General features: G+C 39.3%; 1 protein-coding gene across 2 annotated transcripts in view; it reads right to left on the bottom strand.

The window, feature by feature from the left end:
- Positions 1-20,521, bottom strand: part of kiaa0586 (KIAA0586 ortholog) — a 379,886-nt gene that overhangs the window by 196,335 nt on the left and 163,030 nt on the right. For both annotated transcript variants that reach the window (XM_052029700.1, XM_052029708.1), the window contains 4 exons: positions 18,367-18,523; positions 15,661-15,699; positions 15,447-15,512; positions 2,492-2,718 (listed from right to left, as the gene is read on the bottom strand). In XM_052029700.1, the coding sequence (XP_051885660.1) occupies positions 2,492-2,718; positions 15,447-15,512; positions 15,661-15,699; positions 18,367-18,523 (489 nt within the window). The remainder of the gene's footprint in view (positions 1-2,491; positions 2,719-15,446; positions 15,513-15,660; positions 15,700-18,366; positions 18,524-20,521) is intronic.

Raw genomic sequence — 20,521 nt, forward strand, 5'->3', positions numbered from 1 at the left:
AAGATGCATCATAACCAAATCTTTTTGCCATCATGGTGTAACTCACTGGGGTTACTTTGACGACACCTTCCAGTCCTGCAAGCTCTGTCATCAGGACAAGGGCAAAGAAACTTGAAGAACTCATCCAAATATTCCCAACGTTTATCTTCAATTGTTTTTAAAATGTAATGGCAGTTAACTTCTTAAAAGTCTGCTTTGACATATTATTCCAAGTTATAAATGAGAAGAAAACCCAAATTACTGAATTTGTGATTGCTAAATTACTAAGTGAAAAGCAAACAGTAAAAAACATTGTCAGATACAAAAAAAAGTTTTTTCAGAAGAAAAATATCATCTTATGTACAATAGCAATTCTAAGATTCACAGAGTTGTTCTCTATCCTAATTCTTAGATACTTCAAGGGTATATTATTTAATGACAATAGTTGTCACTGATCTGCAAATCTTATTTACATTTGGATAGCCAAACTCTGCCAATAAGTGCTTTGCTTGGCTTTAGGAATACTTACATTATTTATATTATTGGAAAATTGGCATCAAAGGTAGATTATAAAAAACTGCTGATAAAACTAGGTGCCGAATAAATTGTAGGAAAAAGAGGAATCTGCAATAGATATTGGTATGTTAGGAAAGCTACATAGGATATTGATAAAGCAAGAACCAACCTACTTTCAAATGTAGTGATACATTCAAGCAGTAATCAGATTTGAAATCACAGGATAGAGTGGTGTAGACAAGGATAGCTCTCTGTTGAAGCAACAGCTGCATTTTCCCAGCAGGTAGTCACTCAACATAAGTGGCTTAGAAACTGATCACCATAATATACAAAGTAATGATTGGTTCCTCAATATGTGTATGTATTAAGATACAGTTGTTCAATATTGGGATAGAGCAAATGCAACATGAACATCAGGCAATCCGGGACAGTTGGGCAACTTAAATGAGGCGACCTTGAGACAGCTGACAAAGGATAACAGGCCATTTTTACAAATGTCCATAAGTCGATTTTGTCTAAGTCAGAAAATACACAACAATCACTCTATATGGTAACCATATCTCCACAGTATTGTAATGAATGGCATCAGAAGCACACAAGACTGATAAGAAAGAACAATTACTAAAAATGGAGAAGTAGAGGAAACTAGTTCTGCCATTCATAGGAATGAATGTACATATGTATGTTGAACTTTTGAGTTTAATAATATTATGGGAGCTCATTAGTATGCAGAAGGGTCCATAAGTCGGGCAGTCTTAACCCAGGGATGGCCAGTATATCAATTCCATTCCAATCAACTCCTTGAGAGACACATCAAAACAACAAGCCACGACACACAGATGAAATCAGGATAAGGGAGATCAACTGCGCTCAGGAGATGAGAAATGCACCAGGAGGCTGAGAACAGCCACTGATACAGGGAAACAATATTTGAATGGGCCTGTGTTTCCAACTCATGCATGAAACCAAGGGAGACTCCAGACTGCACAAAAAGTGCTGGAGGAACTCAGCAGGTCAGGCAGCATCTATGGAGGAAAATAAACAGTCGACGTTTCAGGCCGAGAGCCTTCGTCAGGACCCAGCCCAAAACGTCGACTGTTTATTTCCCTCTATAGATGCTGTCTGACCTGCTGAGCTCCTCCAGCACTTTTTGTACATTGCTCCAGATTCCAGCATCTGCAGAATTTCTTGAGACTCCAGACTGACTATTTTGTCACCTAGCCACACAAAATGTGGTTATGTTGTATTTGATGACGGTCAATCACACGTCATGTATTGTCATTGTTTCTAAAAAGTATAAAGCTCAAGCTATTTAAATTTTGGAGAGATTCTTGCACCGAATCTCACTGTATATCTTCTTGTACTGCTTGTTACATCTACACTTGGGATTTTGAGTACCTTTTCAACCACAAGCACAGCCAACCTTGTGGCTAATGAAGTCAATGTACAGCAATGTGAAGCAATATATTTTGGAGCAAAGAACAAAAATATTCCACAGGGGAACAACATGAAAAGAGAAATGTAAATCAGTGAGAAAACCAGTTCAAACTCAATGGCAACAACAGTATCACGATTTTGATTTTTTTTAAGTGCCACAAGATTAATTGAGGTATAAAAATGCTAAAGACTGGTCTTCTTCTCAGAGACTTGGGTTCAAATGTTGGGAAGAAAATCTCAAGTCTATCCACTGTAAGAACACTCGATGGAATAAGTTTAGGCAATCACAATGTAAGTTCTGGTGGGAATGAACCATAGCAGAAAACTGCTTTCAATTTCACACAAAATGAGACCAATAGTAGGAACCAATAAAATATCACACTAGTTTTTTTGGACAAGCATATTTCTGAGAACACATAGAGGAAGCTCTGCAACAAATAGGTATACTTGTACCAATAATAAACATTTATCAGCATCTTTCACCAGCAACACAAAACACTTTCCCCAATAAAGCATCAAAACTACATTGCTCCAAGACATCAGATTGGTAGTTCCATACCTGTTTGCAGTCAGGGAGTCGATTATTGAATATAAAGTAGCACGGTCCTTTGCTCTAACAATTGCTTCAAGATTTTCTTCAATGAATTTCTTATTCATTTGCACCTCACGTAAAATTCGTTCAGCATCTTCAAACATTGATTTTGATGCTTTTATTGACTGAATCAATGAAGGTTTCTTTGAACAACCAGACTCTGTTCCTTTGGTAATGAGGGTAGGTTGCCTTGGCTAAAATTAAAAATAATTTAGATTATGCTTTGGTGGTCAAAAAATGGAATTAGTAGTAAAAGCTGAAACTTATATATCTTAGGCCCATTCAAGAATAAAATGCCAAATGCATTTATATCTCTCTTAAATACTCAACATTTATGGACTTCTATTTTTATAAAGTTAACTAAGCCTAAAGGAGAACAACTAAAGCACCTTTGCTTTCACTGATGGCATTAACAAGTATAAAACTGATGAAATATAAATGCCACTGTTGGTGATCTGCATGGTAAAACTGTACTTTTCACTCCACCTAACAATAGCAATATGCCATTGGAAAATTCAATATTAATGATTTGAAATAAAAACAGAGAATGATAGAAATACTCAGGAGGTCAGGCAGCATCTATGGAAAGATAAACACAGTTAATATTTCAGGTCAAAGACCTTTTCAATTAAAGCCTGAAGTTGTGGAAAACAGCGAAATAGAATCATAACAGAGCATATATAAGCTGGCAGAATTAGCAGCCAAGTGATAGAAGAATATGTATACAGACAAGTGTGAAATGACATGCATTCACAGAAAGAATGTGGAGATATAAACAGTTCTGAAGGACATGCAAAAACAGAAGGCCCTGACTGTGTAAGTACATATATGTTTGAAAGTGGCATGACATGTTGAGAACACAATTAGTAAAGTATGCAAGATCCTTATACAATAGAGGGAGTAATACAAAAGCAAACAGGTGGGTTTCCTCCGGGTGCTCCGGTTTCCTCCCACACCCCAAAGATGTAAGGGTTAGGAAGTTGTGGGCATGGTATGTTGGCACCGGAAGCACGGCAACACTTGCGGGCTGCCCCCAGAACACTCTACACAAAAGATGTATTTCGCTGTGTGTTTTGATGTACATGTGACTAATAAAGAAATCTTATCTTATCTTAATGTTCAATCTTTATTAATCACTGGTTAGGCCACAACTAGATTACGATGTCCAATTCAGTCAGTTAGGCAGGCAGAGCAGACTTGGATGTGATCAAAGGATGGAAGGCTGTATTGCATCTATTTTAATGCAAGGAGTGTGACTGGTAAAATAGATTAACCTATAGCATTAATGTGCACAAAGAAATATTATATTGTTGCTATCACAGAGACAAGGTTGAAAGAAGGGCAGGATTGGCAACTCAACATTCCGGGGTACAGAATTTCCAGGCATGACAGAGAGTGGTGTAAAAGGGGTGGTGTTGCAATTGATCAGGGATTCCATTACTGCAGGCATTAGGGTAGATGGAAGGAAACTTGTTGCCATTGCATTGGTAACTAAAACTAGTGGAGATGGTTTAGGTTAAGGGGGGAGAGGTTTAAAGGGACCAAAGGAGAAATTTTTTCACCCAGAGGGTGGTTGGAATCTGGAGCACACACTCTGAGGGGATGGTGGAGATATAGACTCTCACGTTTAAGAATCCAGCTGAGCACTTGAATCATCAAGACACTGACCAAGTAACAGCAAAAGAGATTAGTATGGATGGTCGTCATGGATATGGTGGGCTGAAGACTTCCTTCTGTGCTGTATCACACTATGACTCTATGAGCATGGCAACCATGTGCAATCTTGTCAATAAAAGCACATTTTAAAACCAGGTGAGAGAAATTATGAGCAGGAAACCTGGTTGATCCAGCCTGTAAAAAGATGCAACTCTAGACTTGATAAATTCATCAGACAAAAACAGCTATTGCTATATTGTTTGTGAATAGGGAGGACTGCAGTCAGATCCTAGTAAGAGTAGGGAAGGAATCTGACAAGCTACAGCAACAGCCCAAATCCTGGACTGTGGCTGTTTTCTTCAGTTCTTGATTCCAAATGTACAGCAATCCCCACTGGATAAAGTGGAATATGCTATTGAACCTACAGAGATGGAAAGTGTAATAGGAAACATGAAAGGGAATATGGCTTGGAACAGTATCTGATAGAATTCTACAAAAGCAGCCAATATTACTAAAAGCCTTTGCATGGATAAAAGAAGATGCCAAATTCTCCCATACAGGTCAGTAGGAGTCTTATTTCAATTTTGGCAAAGGATGATCTATACACTGTATGCTTGTCATAACTTGGCCCAGTATGTAGTATGCACGAACTAGTCTGAGGCTGGCACCCAAAGTATAAAGGAGCCCTGAGAGTAATGAAAGTCAACCAGACGGATATGCAGCACCCATGGGAAACAAACTGTCTTGGCAAGGAGCTACAGTAGGAGAATAACACAACTAATCTTGATGGGGCACACTGGTAATTTTCTCTTATTTTTCTCATCTGAAATGAGATTGAGGTTTTTAAAAAAATAGAGTTTAATGCAGAAGGATTTATTCTTAACATTCTAAAAGAACAACCTTGCATAAATAGTAAGATCAAATGAGTGGCTTATACATACATGTCAGTGGTCAGCACTTCCTTTTGACCTTGTGGGCCCTGTGCACATTATGGCTTTTCCTTACAAAAATCAGCACCACCTGCCTTTTCTCTACTTCAAGTTTCTTCTTTGCATGGCAAGCACGAAAACAAATCTAGCTGTTGCACTTCATGAGCTAAAATACTCTATATATACATAGGGTTATAGAGCATGGAAACAGGATCTTCAGCCCAATTTGTCCATACTGACCAAGGCGCCTACCTGAGCTAGTCCTATTTGCCTACATTTGACCCATATCTCACTAAACCTTTCCTATCCAAGTACCTGTCCATGTCTTTTAAACATTGTTATTATACCCACCTCTACCACTCCCTCTAACAGCTCGTTCCATATACCTTCCATCCTCTGTGTGAAAAACTCACCCCTCATGTCCCCTTTAAAACTTTCCCTACTCACCTTAAACCTATACCCTCTAGTTTTAAATTTCCCTACCCTAGGAAAAAGACTGTGACCATCCATCTGTTCCCCTCATGATTTTATAAACCTCTATAAGGTCACCCCTCAGCTTCCTTTGCTCCAGCCTATCCAGTCTCTCCTTATAACTCAAGGCCTCCAGTCCTGGCAACCATCCTTGTGAATCTTTTCTGCACCCCCTCTAGCTTATTTACACCTTTCCTATAGCAAGACAATCAGAATTGCACACAATACTCCAAGTGCGGTCTCACTTCAGTGGGGGCACTGGATTGGTTAGGGCAATAAAATGCTTGGTACATAATTGGGCCTGTCAGGATATCTGGGTCCTGTTAAAAAGTGCGAGCGGATTAACACTGGAAGGATGGAGGATCCTGGCATCCACAGGGCTTTGCATAGAGCTTAGTACCCATCCTCTCCAACATGAAAGTGGCAGGAAACTGCATTAGCACACATGTGGACCCAACTGTAATGCAGTACTTGAAAGCCTACATCTCATCTTCCACATTAGCATAAACAGAAACCACCCAATATCTGGGTGCTGCAGTGGAAGCTTTGACTTCTGTCTTGCAAGCTCTAATGGTACTCATGCAAGGTCTGATGGTTGCCGTATAAGCTGTTGCAGATTCCAGAGATCAAAAGAGGCTTACAGGGTATCATAGCAACCTGGCCTCCAATAGATTATCAATGTCTCACCTTGGATCTTAAGGAAAAGACTTTCTAGCTTCACTTCCTTTAGCACCAACATGCAGAAGAGAGTGTCACGCAGAGGTGTGGGAACTTAGAGAAAAAAGTGAATGGTACAAAGCAAATGGGAGCATAACTGGGCAGAAGAGAATACGAGAATGGTTCATATGAAGAAAACAGCCAATGAGTTGTGGATGTTACTTTAAGATGAAGGAAGTGCAGAAGGATAAACAGGTAGAGGATGGGGAGGGAGGATTGGGGATATCAGTGACAGCTGAAGGAGAAAGACAACAGGACCAAGAAAGGTTCAGAGAGGAAAACAATACCAGCTTTAATTGGGCAGTGGAGGTGAAATAAGGTCTTGGTTTGATAAAGGGAGAGGATATATAAATATCAGTTTAAATGTGGCAAAGAAATAGATGTAATCCAAGTTGGAGGGGAAGAAATATGCCAGGTTGTTTTGGGATATACTGATAAACTTGGAGGGCTATAAGAATGTCTCTGTGAAAAAGTGGAGAATTGAATGTGGAGAAGGTGGAGCAGTTCAGTGAATTGACTGGGTTCCATGTGGAAGATTAATGATCTCCTGGGTCTGTTGCAAATTCCAGTATTATCCTCATATTAATCGTTCAGTATAAAACTAATTTCCAAGGGAATGTCCCACAACATCCTAAAAAAAATCACAACCAGTTTTATGCCTTTAAAATCTATACTTCTCCCTTGAGCTTTCAAAAATTTTCCACCAGTTTCTAGGTGTCTCTTCTAAGTTTCTGACTCCATTAAGTAGTGAAGGAAAAAGCAGTCAAGTCAGAATGGATGGTCTACTCGTGTCTGACAAAACAGCTCAACACGGATACTAATTACTGACAAATATAATCAGGATAGCCCTTACACACACAACATGTTCCAAATACCACTAATGGCCATTGGTATGCTTTTGTGTATGTGTTATGGAGACTGCCGTGTATAGTCCAACGAAATACCTTTGATTTGTAGGAATATAAGAATCTGACTTAATTGATGAATTAGCTAAGTGTGGCTTTGGCCTGGCCAGAATGGATTCAAAAAGTAACAAATGACTATCTAGGCAGTTTGGTTCTCCTACACTTCGTTCAAATGTTTGAATTTTACAGGGTTGATCGATTTGTTCTCAGTTCCGCTATCACTGCAAAGTTGTCTTCAATCCATCAAGAAGACAACAGCACTGACAAAAGGCCTGAAGATTTAAGCAGATGAAACCAGGAGAATCATGGGCAGAAGAACATTGAAAATGAGGTTTTGAGAAGAATACTACACAATAGGCTCATGACTTGAGCATACTGTGACGGGAGTAATATCAGTAGTACATTGGCTTGAAAACCTGAAGCAAAATTTCGGCATAAGGGTTGTTATTCAGATTGGAGGTAGAAAGCAGGATTCTACAAGGATCAGTACTCAAACCATTTAATTAAAATTTATATTAATGATTTTGACAGGAAAAAGTAACATAATATCAAAATTTGCAAATGATATCAAATTGGGGATGTACAGCTAACACTGAAAAAGAATATAATGCTGTACAAAACAATACTAAAATATGTACATTCTGCATAGGAAATAGACTTTCAGAGAGATAAATAAGAAGCGATAGCAAAAATAGCAACATCACCTGTATTATGAAAAATAAGACACTCACTGGGCATGAAGAGTAATGGGATTTTGGGACAGAGGTGAAAACATTTCTGAAAGCAATATTGCAGTTAAGCAAAGCAATTAAGAATACTCACAAAGCACTGAGATTTACTTCTGTGGATATAATAGGAAAGGCTTATTAAAGTGGTGTAGGACCCCGATCAGGCTACCCTTAGAACGCTGTGCATACTTCTGGTTTCTGTGCTACAGTAAGGACACAGCAGCACTGGAGAAAATAAGAAACATTTAGAAGGATAATGCCAGAAGTTACAAATTACAGCCATTGGAAAAGATTAAAGAGATTGGGTCTATTCAGTTCAGAAAAGGAGAGTTGATGGTCATGAGAGAGAGCGAGAGAGAGAGAGAGAGAGAGGAAGCTGCAGAGTAACAGGTAAATAAGGAAAGGGGTAATGAGATTGATGGGATTGCTCTGCTGGGAGCTGGCATATTCTTAATGGACTGAATGGCCTCCTTCAATGTAGTAAGAATAAGTAGATAAAACCTCAGAAATGGAGATAAAGATTTTTAAAATTATGAGTTGTTGACAGGATAGAGGTGGAGAAAATATTTCCACCTTTGGGGAAATTCAAACCAGAGGCCAAGGGTAACATAATATTTAGCAAAACATCCAATAAGGAAAGAAGGAGTAATTTCTTGGCTCAGAGAGTAGTTGTATGGAACTGACCAGCACAGCATATGTCTGAGACAAGTAGATTAAATGCTTTCAAAAGGAAACTAGACCAAGTACATGAGAGAAGAGGAACAGAAGGATACTCTAAAAGTCTGAAATGAGAAAAATGTAATGGGGTATAAACACCTGCACAGTGTTGGCAGAATGGCCTCTCTCTGCAGTGTATGTTCCATGAAAACAAACATAGAATTCTGATAGGCTGAGAGTTGGATCGTAGCTTCCTCACACTGTATTTATTGGAACAACTAAATTTCTATTCTACTAAATTTATCCTGGGCAAACATACGAGTGGAACGAAGAAAAAGCTCACCAAGTATTCTGCATAAGAACTAATTTGGAATCCGAAAGAAGAAAACAAATTATCTCGTTATGCATTTCATTCCCGTTTGTGGGGCCTTGCTATGCATGCTTCCTAAGGTGACATCATTTCAAATAAATGTATTTTATTAGCTGTAAAGCATTTTGGGACTTTGTGAGGCTGTGAAAGGCAATATACAAATATTAGTGTTTCCACTATTAGTTTACGGTGTCAAAGGCACAGAAATTGAGTGGAATAGATCAAGACAGCTTATCACAGTTGCAATGAATGTAATTTATGCACTTGTTGGGTGCAGTTTCAATTCCACAGGCTGGATGGAAGTCAATAGGAATTTAATTGTGAGCCAACATTTTCCAATGATTTCTAAAGAAAAGAATATTGGGGAACACATGCTTATGGGAGAGATCAGAGGATTGAGGGTGCTTTTCTTAAAGGAGCATTTATAAAGGAGGTAAGCTAGTGCCAGATGATACAAACTGAACGAAGATATCCAGAAAAGCCTGAGGAGCAGAATTCAGATGGTCAGAACTTGGGATCATACAGGATTGTGGAAATGGAGCAAAGGTGGAATTGAGTGAGATGTGGGAATATCTGTGAAGAAAGAAAGCAGAATAGCAAGATTTAGACAAGAATGTCCATCAGCTCTGCCAAATTCAGCCCAGTGCAAATAAGCAGTTCTACCATAGTATTTTGTATGATTGCATATGGGCACCTATAATTCCCTTCAGTAGCAGTTAACCTCTCACTTTGAAGAGGTATGTGACCGCAGACCCGAAAGACACGTATTCCCATCTCCTCACCTCACCCGACTGCCAGTCCCTTTACACCCATTACTCTTCCTCCTCTACAGTTTACCAGGCACTGTTCTAGTGCACGAAAGGATGACAGAGAAGCCTTCAGCTTTCACAGCATTCTGTAATGGTGCTGGTCATCTGAAGGCTCATCGCTTTGGAGATTGATGAGTCTGGGGTGAGTGCCTTAGCAGCTGTCAAGACCATTCAGGGGCAGAATCAGCCACTTACTGTCGAAAAGCAATCCCCTAAAGCAGACTTTTTACAGAAGACAGAGGCAGAGCTCACGGTAGAAGAAATAGCATGGTCTGAGGGTGGGTGGGTGGTGGTCTGACATGGATTTCCTGTCAGTGGATAATCCATCCCAATAAATGACTTGGAAAGGAATCTGTAGGTCACAATGTTTCCCTTTTCCTTTATTTCTTTCAGTGGTAGATGTCATGGGATTGGGAGCTACTGTTGAAGGAGTCTTGTTGAGCAACCACAATGTAATAACAAACATAACAACTGTCTGTAGCCACGGTGCATCAATGTGAAAGGAGTGTAATTGTAGAGTGGTGAATGGGGTGCAAATCAAGCAGGCTGCTTTGTTCTGGGTGTTGGCCTTGAGTTTCTTGAGTGTTACTGCAGCTGCACTCATCCAGACAATTGGAGAATATTCCAATTGTGGATAAGAGGTACCCACACAGCTTTTGTCTCCATTGTCCAGTAGATCCTAGAGTTGCTGACCTGACAAAGGTTGGGAAGTATGATCTACCAAGCCATCAGCCTGAGCATGAAGGCCTTAGTTATTCTCAATCAGCTACGTAGGGCAAGTTAATTAGCTATGTTGGGGCAGGTCACATCATTCATGCTCATACACCAAACTCCTGAAACTCGCTACTCTGGCATTCCCCCAAACCCATTACCACTACCACTAAGCAGAACACAGGCTGAGGTTTGGGAACATCACCTGCAGATTCTGGTCCAAGGTTGCATAACATCCTGATTTGGAAATATATCACCATCTGTCAACATCGCTGGCTCTAAATCCTGGAACTCACTACCAACAGTATTGTGGAAGTGCTTTCACTAAGGGACTGCAGCATTTAAAGAAGGTAACTGACTCACCACTTGCCTTCTCCAGAGGAATTAGGGATGAGCAACGAATGCTTGGCTGGACAGCAACACCCAAATTATGAAAATGGATTTAAAAAAAGGTAATGTGGAAACACACCAATAAATTTAAATACGATATTTTCTGCAACTCATCAAGATGAGGACAACCTTAGGAGTCCGTGCCTCTCAAAGATTATTCTCTAGAGCTGCTGGTTTAGTCTTGTTGCTGCTTTTCAATCCTAGAGCAAGATTCTTCCAGGGAATTTGCCTATGCAGGTGGTCAGGAAATTTGACACATCTTTACTGGAGCCGTTTACCTCCAGTACACATTTTTTATTCAGCAACTAGCAAATGCTCAGAAAAATAGATAATCCACAATTTGATATAGGAAGCTAGTTGATACCTAATAGTAACTTAACAGATAAAAATACAACAAAATAGAATCAACTGTATCTATAATCAAGTTATCACAGCAATTAAACACACCAATATGCCTGCAGAACCACCATTCTTGTTAAGTCTGGAAAATATGCAGACTCTTTAGCTGGTAATCTGAATTTTCATTATGCCAATGACAAAATCACATAGAGATAGCTACCTGCAGTTTTCCAGTTCTTCCACTACACTTTCAATCCCTCCTACATTTTGGGAGCCAATTAAAGGTGTCAATCCCCTTGGGAATATCACATCTATTTGCTCCTTCATTATTTACAAAACTGAGAAAAGTCTCCATCTTTGTAAATTGAGGGCAATTTATTTGTGTTTTTATCCCATGATCTACCTTATCTCCAGTAAAGACTTTTGGCACACATGAGTGCACTAGGGTAATACATGAAATGAAGAAATGACTGATGGTTATTATTAGAAGCAAAGATACGATCATGGAGCATTTTGAAAGCAAAATATATTTTATCTTTTTTCATTTGCATATCATTTCCAATCAACCATTTTATTGTCTCAGATTAACTAGATATTCCTGCTTTTTGGTTTTTCCAGCTATTTTTAAAGTTATCAGACATTTTCATTCTGCATCAGGTATTTATGTTGGTCATTGCAGGGAGGAGCAAGTTTTTTTGTGTGTTCTGTTTTAAGAAACACAAACCTGTTTTTTATTAACAGTTTCATGGTCTTGTCATATAAAGGAAATCTTTCCCTTTTGTACTATTTTCTTCAATTTTCTAACATAGGCAGTTCTAAAATTTTCACACAGGATTTTGGCTACACCTGGGTGTGCCAAGCAAGTCTTTTTTTTTATTACACAGAGAGTGGTGAGGGCCTAGAATGTACTGCCTGGGGTGGTGGTAGAGGCAGATAGCATAGGAGCATTTAAGAGATTCTAGATTAGGCATGTGAATATGCAGGAAGGGAGGGATAGGGTCAATGTGCAGGGAAGAGGGATTAGAATAATTAGGAGTCGTTGGCGTAATTCGCTTGGCACAACACTGAGGGCTGAAGGGCCTGTCCTGTGCTATGTTCTAACTTTATGGTGCACAAAATATAATTTTTGTCACTGAGCATTTAATTTATGGTATCTGCAAACAAAACAGCAATGCACCTGCTCTCCTGTGCAAACACCATCAGTTTCTACATTGCAAAACTCGTGTCTTTCTGGATTGCTCGCAGTCAATTCTTTGGAGGGGCAGTCAGTTACTTGCAAGCAAGCTAATTCCCATATTTGATATTTGGCCCAAGTAAATAAAATCAGTATTTGTTTTCCTCAATTTGAACTTTACTCAAAAAAGTCAGGACTTCAGGTTTACATTCTGTATAACTATGGCACCAAAATAAGCAGAAGTTTCCTTTAGCAGAATTAAAGGAAAGGTTAAACTTTTGATGTAGTTTAGAATTTGCCAAGAAACACAGTAATGAATGCAATTACTTTTCATTATGGCACTGTGTGGTATGAATTTTTTTTAAACACAGTAATGTGAAACTTGATTTTGAATTTGTATAAACTACCTAACTAAAATTTTGGATGTAACTATAATTTTATATAGTAAAGTTATATTATCTGATTCCTCCAAAAAAAATTGTGAATTATCTTCTTTCTAGGCAGTCCCTATGGATTGAAGATGATGCTTCCACTCTGGTTTTGTGAGTTCTGATGATTAGAATATGGAAATTGCAGATTCTTCTGTGTCTGGGTCTTCTGAGCACGAGGTGCTTGACAGGACAAGCAAAAGGGCCATCTGTATGCTGCTTCTCCACTTGTGCAGAGCTTCTGTGGGCTCTTGATGCATGGACCTAAGTTTCTCAGCACTAAGGGCGGCATGGTAGTGTAGCGGAGAGCAGCACGGTAGTGTAGCAGTTAGTGCGACGCTATTACAAGCACCAGCGATCGGGGTTCGATTCCCATCACTGTCTATAAGGAATTTGTACGTTCTCCCGGGTCCGCGTGGTTTCCTCTGGGTGCCCCGGTTTCCTCCCACATTGCAAAGAACCGTACGGGTAGGTTAATTTAGGTTTAAAATGGGCGGCGCGGACTTGTTGGGGCCGGAAGGGCCTGTTACCACGCTGTAAGGTAAAACTTAAAAAAAATTTAATCCAAATGCTCTTTCTGCACTTTGATCGGTCATGAGCCAGAGGTTCCTAGGAGTGAGTGGGGATGTTGCATTTTTTTCAAGGAAGACTTGGTCATGTCCTTGATTTTCTTCATCCATGAACCTAGTAATCTCTTCCACAAGTGAGCCCAGAAGAGTTGGCTGTTTCCAGATTCTAGGTTCAATCATACAAACAAAGTGGCCTGCCACTGCAGCTGATTGAGTGTAATTAGGACCCCAATGCTGGTTATGTTGGCCTGGGAGAAGACACTACATTGGCTGTTCACTATTCCAATGAACTTGGAAGATATTGCAGAGACATTGTTGGTGATATCTTCTAGTGCCTTAAGGTACCAACAGGTTCTCCAGGTCTCAAAGTATGTATTTTTCAACCTGCAGCAACTACACTCCAGAACTACAATCACTCAAACCTCTGATTTCAACCTGCAGTTTGCAGATGATGCTTACTTTACAGATACTTGAAAGGCCAAGCTCCAAGCTATAGTCAACTAGTTCACTGATGCATACGAGGGGATGGGCTTTAAACTCAATATCCACAAGACAGTGTTGTCTCTATGGCACCACACTGCACTTTGACAATAAAGGTTCATGGCAGCACACTGAAAAACATGGACCACTTCCTGTATAGAGTCATAGAGTTTTCAGAACAGAAATGGGCCCTTTGGCCCACCGTGTCCAGGGCCAATGTTTTTGTCCATCAACACCAATCCCATTTGCCTCCCATTAGGATGTTATCCTTCTGTATCTTGCCTATTTAAGTTGCTGTACAAATGTTTCTTAAACATAGTAATTGTATCTGATTCTACCACCTTCTCTGGCGGCACGTTCCAGATATCAACCACTCTCTGTATAATAAACTTACCCCTCAGATCCCCTTTAATTTCCTTCCTCTCACAAACTTATGCTCTTGTGTTTTTGATCTCTACTATGGGAAAAGATTTTGACCATCCACCCAATATATATATGTATGCTTCTCATAGTCATCCCTCAGTCTCCTTCACTCCAGGGAAAACAAGCCCAGACTAACCAATCTCTCCCCATAACCAGGCAACATCCTGGTGAATCTCTTCTGTGTTCTCTCCAGCACAACCACATCCTTCCGATAGTGCAGCAACCATAACTGCTCATGATACTCCAAGTGAGGCTTAACCACTATTTTGTAAAATTGCGACATAATGTCCCAGCTCTTATATTCCATGCCTGACTATAAGGCAAGTAGTGCACATGATAAGTCTTCTTCGCCACCCAGGCAGGGAACCATAGGTATCTTTGAGAGTCACCTCAAGGTGAAGGCAGACATTAATGATGTAATTAACCACCATCTTCCATGCAAAAGCACAGCCTTTAGTCAATTGAAAATAAGAGTATTTGAAGATCAAGACCTAAACTCAGGTCGACTAGGCTTCAGAGATCTCTGACCTTCCGTATGGTTATACACATATAAATCTACAGATGCTGCAGGGTACAACATGAAGATCCTCAACATTCACATTCAGTGAATCCATGATTAGGAATCATTTAAAGTTTATTAAAGGAAATAAAATTTCATCAGATTGTTCTCTTCAAATGCAAATCAGTAAGAAAGTTTGTAGCTAGCTCAGCAACCCATACCATAAATGCTTGTGTGTGGCGAGTAGAAAAATATCAGAGTTGGCAGCATTGCCCGTCATCATTCATTGTTAATGTTTAGAAACTAGAGTACAGCAGATAATAGTTGAAGTCTTTCATAGAATTGAAAAATGGACATATATTAAAAAATGCTTGTTTTATAAATACACTGCTGTTTATGTTAGTTCTATGCAATGATGTATTATGGAGGTTATCAATGGAGAGAAGTGCATGCAGCTAATTATCAAAGATTGAGAAGGCACATGGTATTCTTGTTAGAAGAAATTATGAGAATTCTTGAATGCAAATTTATAGCCCAGAGTATGGCATAAAAATACTAAATGTACTGGAGAAATACCATATGAAAAGCAACAAATCTCGGGGGGAAAGAAGTCAGGACTGAGCATACAGTTGAGATGAACAGTGTAGTAATTTCCATGGCAACTCACCAGATGATATTGCAGAGGTGGCGAGTCAATAGGCTTGCGGCTGTTGCTCTGATTGGCACTCACAGTCTATTTGTGAGAAAGGGAATCAAGAGAAGGAATAACTAGAACATCTCTGTATCTTATGACCCTTTTCTGTGATTTTCATTTCTGTCTCAATGTGCTACCAAACAGCTGAAAATACTGTGAATATTTTAAGAAAAATCAGAAGTCAAACCTTAACGCCTTGCATGCGAGACTGCCACTGCTCTGCCTCCTGAAAGAGATAGCATGATTACAGTTAAGTCTTCTATAAAACAGAATCATTTTAAGAACTCACCTTGTTGAGTTCTAAATTTGACAAGGAAAAGCATATAGAGCAGTTAAGACCAGGGTGTACTCACTCTAATTCCTGGCTCTAACAATTAAGTCACTGACAGCTAAACACAAAAATCAAATTTTGACAACAAATCCAGCAGTAGAGAATAAAGTCTTAAAAGCCTGACACAGTTCTAACACCTTACAATGATGAGGGCTGCTGTCTTTCTGCTATTAATCTCCCCTTAACCTCAGAAACTAAATAGAAAATTTCCCATTCATTACTTAGTAGCAGTAGGTGACATACAAATTAGCATTTTCATCCTTTGTTAAATTTGATCTGTTCAGAAATCTTTCAAAGATTTTTACCAAATTTGTTTCAGGTAACAAAGATGATGTCAAGCTAAACTCAATGATGTAATCATAACATCCAATGATTTAGTTCCTATCACAAAACCTTTGAGGTATTTATTAACAATCTCATTGCAATCAAATTTCAGACTACAAATACAAGTTCAGCACATGACTTCACATGAAAGAAATATTTGATTTTTAGTTGATTAAAAATAAAATCTCATTTAGCTGCAAGTCTCTATGAAGTTCCTTTTGTTGCAATACCTAAAGCTTATAAAGCGTTCAACTTCATTTTTAGCTGTACTTTGTTAACAAAGACTATGTCATCTCCATATGCTACAACAAATATTTCATAATTTTGCAACCAATTTTCCTGTGATAACAAAATATGTCAACACTATGTATTATGTAAACATGTTATATAACAGAACTTTGATTTACATCTATTTGTGCTGCCAATTCCCAATATTTTTAATACAATTTTAATACAATTTTCCACACCAATTTAACATATTTTCAAGAGAATTACAATGAATTTAGGTAATCTGGTATCACTAGAAATATTGCAAATTGATACCTCAAGAATTTTAAGAAAGTAATACCGTGATGCAGACACTCACAACATTTTTTTCTCAGCTCATTTCAAAACATTTGTGATGTATATTTGTACATAAGTATCACAGGCAACTCAATGGAAATGTAATATTATTATAAAGTAAGAAAGCAAATGGCTTGTATTTTTATTGTACATTATACATGGGACATTTTCAAACCCTTAATTTTATTAAAACCAACCAGATCATTAATATTCCCCTCAATTTATTGCCACTTTTATTTCAATATGATGCAAATTCTTTATTCAATATACTAAGCGGAAATAGCCATAAGCTCACTTGAAATTTGAATTATTTGTATTGTTATTGTTAAGCATAAATTGTGCATAAAAAGTAAAGGTTGCTTCTTTTGAAGTGTATGCATGCATTTCTAGGGGAAGTTCTGCATGTTAGTTAATTGGATCAGATACTTCCTGTTGCAATTTGTGCTCATGCAGGTGTCATTTGCCTGTTGTAGTTTCCTCATGTGACGATAACACTAATTGCTTAATAATAAAAACTGGATCAAAAATTTGTAACCCAGAACCTTTTCCTCACCAACTTCTATTTTCATCCTCCTCCTGATTTCCTACTCTCCTGCTCCATTACCAGCAGAGTTTTGTGCAACTTCCAATCTGGCATTTGCCCATACTTTGCATCCATTTAGAATACCAAAAACACCTTCAATTTCTGGATCAGTGTACTTTGTTCCCAGCTCTCTCCAATACATTTAGTTCATGATACAACCACGTTTACAAAGAGAAGTGACAAAAATTAAATTATTCCCTTGTATTTTTAAAAACTCATTTAAGAATGTAATCATACTTATTTTCTCCTAACTAACAGATGGCTGGAGGATTAATTACAGATGTGAATAGATGCCTTGTGAGTATTTAGGTCTGTAACTAAATATACATTCTGCAGATGTTGGAACTCTGAAATTAAAACAGAAAATGCAGAAAATACTCAGCAGGTCAGGCAGCATCCAGAACGCAAAAGAAGGTATAGTTAATGTTAATCACCACAAAATGTTGACCCAAAACGTTAATCCTCCATTCAGCTGTGCCTTGATTGGTGTCACCTGTGGCATTTACTGCAGTATTTTTGTCTTTGAGTTGGAAAGTTGTCAATTGAAGTCCACTTCCAAAGCACAAATTTCTATGCTTATACTTGAGCTGGACTTTGAGAGGTGCTATCGTTTGGATGAGGCATTAAACTGTGATGATGGTGCCATCCAGTTTAGGTACAAGATGCCATAGTATCATTCTGAGGGAGAATTGAGCTATCCATTACTGTAACAGATTAACTAGCCATTTTAAAATTACTGTATGTTGGAGCTTGCCATGCCCATACTGGCTGCTATGTTGCCTACACTGCTAGAGAAACTGCCCTTTAAAAATATTTCATCGGCTGTAAAATGCTTTGAGACACCATGAAAGGAACATGAAAGGCATATAAAATGCAAGTCATCTTTTTTACATCATTGCCAGCCTATATGGTGAGTGTTTTCTGTATTTCTGTTCTAGTTTCATCATTTTAATTTTATTATCAATTCTCAAGACCAGCCTGACAAGCCATTTTTTATAGGGAGTTCTGATGTAGCTTTTTATATTTGTTTTCAAATTTCTTAGCAAGCATTTACAGTATTTCAAGCAATGTGTTTGTCATTGTTTCATTACCTGTAGAATGCCGGCCATTTCCCCATTCAGTCTACCAAGGTCATGCAGCACATCAGCAGCTCTCTGTACAGCTGGGTTAGTTTTGCAAGCTGCTGATCCAGAACCCCTAGAGGGGTCTACAAAGGTTGTAAACGATTCAGTCAGCAGGTTGCTTGAGCTAAAAAAAAAGCAAATGACATTCACCATCTGAAAAGTATACATATAGATATATATTAACCCTTAACAGATTAATGCAATTTTAATTTTAACATGTTCATAAATTGTTACAATTTTGAAAGAAATTTAAAACAATGCTAACTTCAACCAGTGAATGACTAATAAACATTATCATTACATGAAAACTACAAACAGGACTGTCTGGGCAGTATTATTGCTTCATCCTTTTCTGGATCACCAAACATATTTTTATCTATGTTGGCTCCATCCTTCATTCTGGTCCAGTCCCTTCCCACTTGTACCTGTGACACCGCTGACATTCTCAACCACTTCAACAGTTTCCAATTCCCTCGTGTCAATTGGCTCATCTTCACCATGGATGTAAAAGCCCTCCACATTTCTACCCACATCAGGAGGTCTGAGGGCCCTCTGCTTCTTCCCTGAACAGGGGACCAAGCAGATCGCCACCACCTCAACACTCATTCACCTGGATGAACTTGTTCTGATGTTGAACAATTTCTTCAACTCCACTCAATTTCTTCATTTCAAAAGTGCAGCTGCGGGAATGTGCATAGGCCGAGTTAATCTTGTCTTTGTTTCAACACACAGAATTTTGGAGCAACTCAGTAAGTCAGGCAGATCTATGGAGGGAAACGGACAGCTGATGTTTCAGGTCGAGACTCTTCCTCTGGAGTGAAAGATAGAGGAGAGATAGTCAGTATAAAACAGTGGTGGGAAGGGTGGAGCAAGAGTTAGCAGTTGATAGGGTGGATTCAGATGAGGGGGGGCTTGATTGGCAGGTGGGGGAGGGGAAAGTAGGAATAGCATCAGAAACTGGGTGGTGATAGATGGAAGAGACAAACGGCTGAAGATGATGGATTCTGATAGGAGAGGAAGGTGGGGAGGGCAGAGGGGAGTAGTGGGGGAGGGGAACCAGTGGGAGGAATGTGTAGGTGATACGCAGATGGAGAGGGTGGGGGAGGGGAAAGAGACATCTTTCCCTTTTCTCTTTCCCCATGATCCACCTGGCCCCCATCACCATGGCTCTTACCCTTCCCCCACCCTCTCCATCTGCACATCACCCACACACTTCTCCCACTAGTTCACCGCTCTCCCTTTATTCCATCTCTGCCTTCGTCTCCTATCAGATTCTATCATCTGAAGCCCTTTGTCACTTCTACCTATCACCTCCCAGCTTCTGACACTATTCCCACTCTCCCCTCCCCCATCTGCCTATCACCCTCACCTGGATCCTCCTATCGCCTGCCAGCTCTTGCTCCACCCCTTCCCTCCACCTTTTTACACTGGCCATCTCTCATCTATGTTTCAGTCCTGATGAAGGGTCTCGACCTGAAATGTCAAACTGTTCATTTCCCTCCATTGATGCTGCCTGACCTGCTGAGTTCCTCCAGCATTTTGTGTGTTGCTCCAGATTCCAGCATCTGCAGTTTCTTGTGTCTCCATTGTCTTTGTTTCAGTCTTCTTCAGGCTCATAAATTTCATTACTTTTGCTGCCAATTTCCACCCCGCTGTCACCTTCACATGATCGATCCATGATCATTCCTTTTCTGGATTTCTCCATCTCGATCTCAGGGAATAGACTGGCAACAAACATCCATTACAAGTCTACAGATTCCTATAGTTAACATGACTATACTTCCTTCCAGGAGTCCATTCTGTTCTCCCAGTTCCTTTGTGTCTATTGTATTTGCTCCAATTATAAAACGTTCCTCAAAGGTAACTCTGAGATATCCTCCTTCTTCCTGAAGTGTGGTTTTCCCTTTACCAAAGTTGACAGAGTCCATGATTCATCTCATCTGTCTTCTGCAACTCCACTTACTCCCTCTTCTCCTGGACAGAACAGAGTTCCCCAGTCCTTACCTTCCACCCCACCAGCCTCCGTATTCAACGGATCATCCTTCATGATTTCTGCCAGCTCCTACAAAATTGTACCAACATACACATATTCCTCTCCTGTCCTCCCTCAGCATTTCAAAGG

This window comes from Pristis pectinata, chromosome 1 (genome assembly GCF_009764475.1).
Source record: "Pristis pectinata isolate sPriPec2 chromosome 1, sPriPec2.1.pri, whole genome shotgun sequence".
Classification (NCBI taxonomy): Eukaryota; Metazoa; Chordata; class Chondrichthyes; order Rhinopristiformes; family Pristidae; genus Pristis; species Pristis pectinata.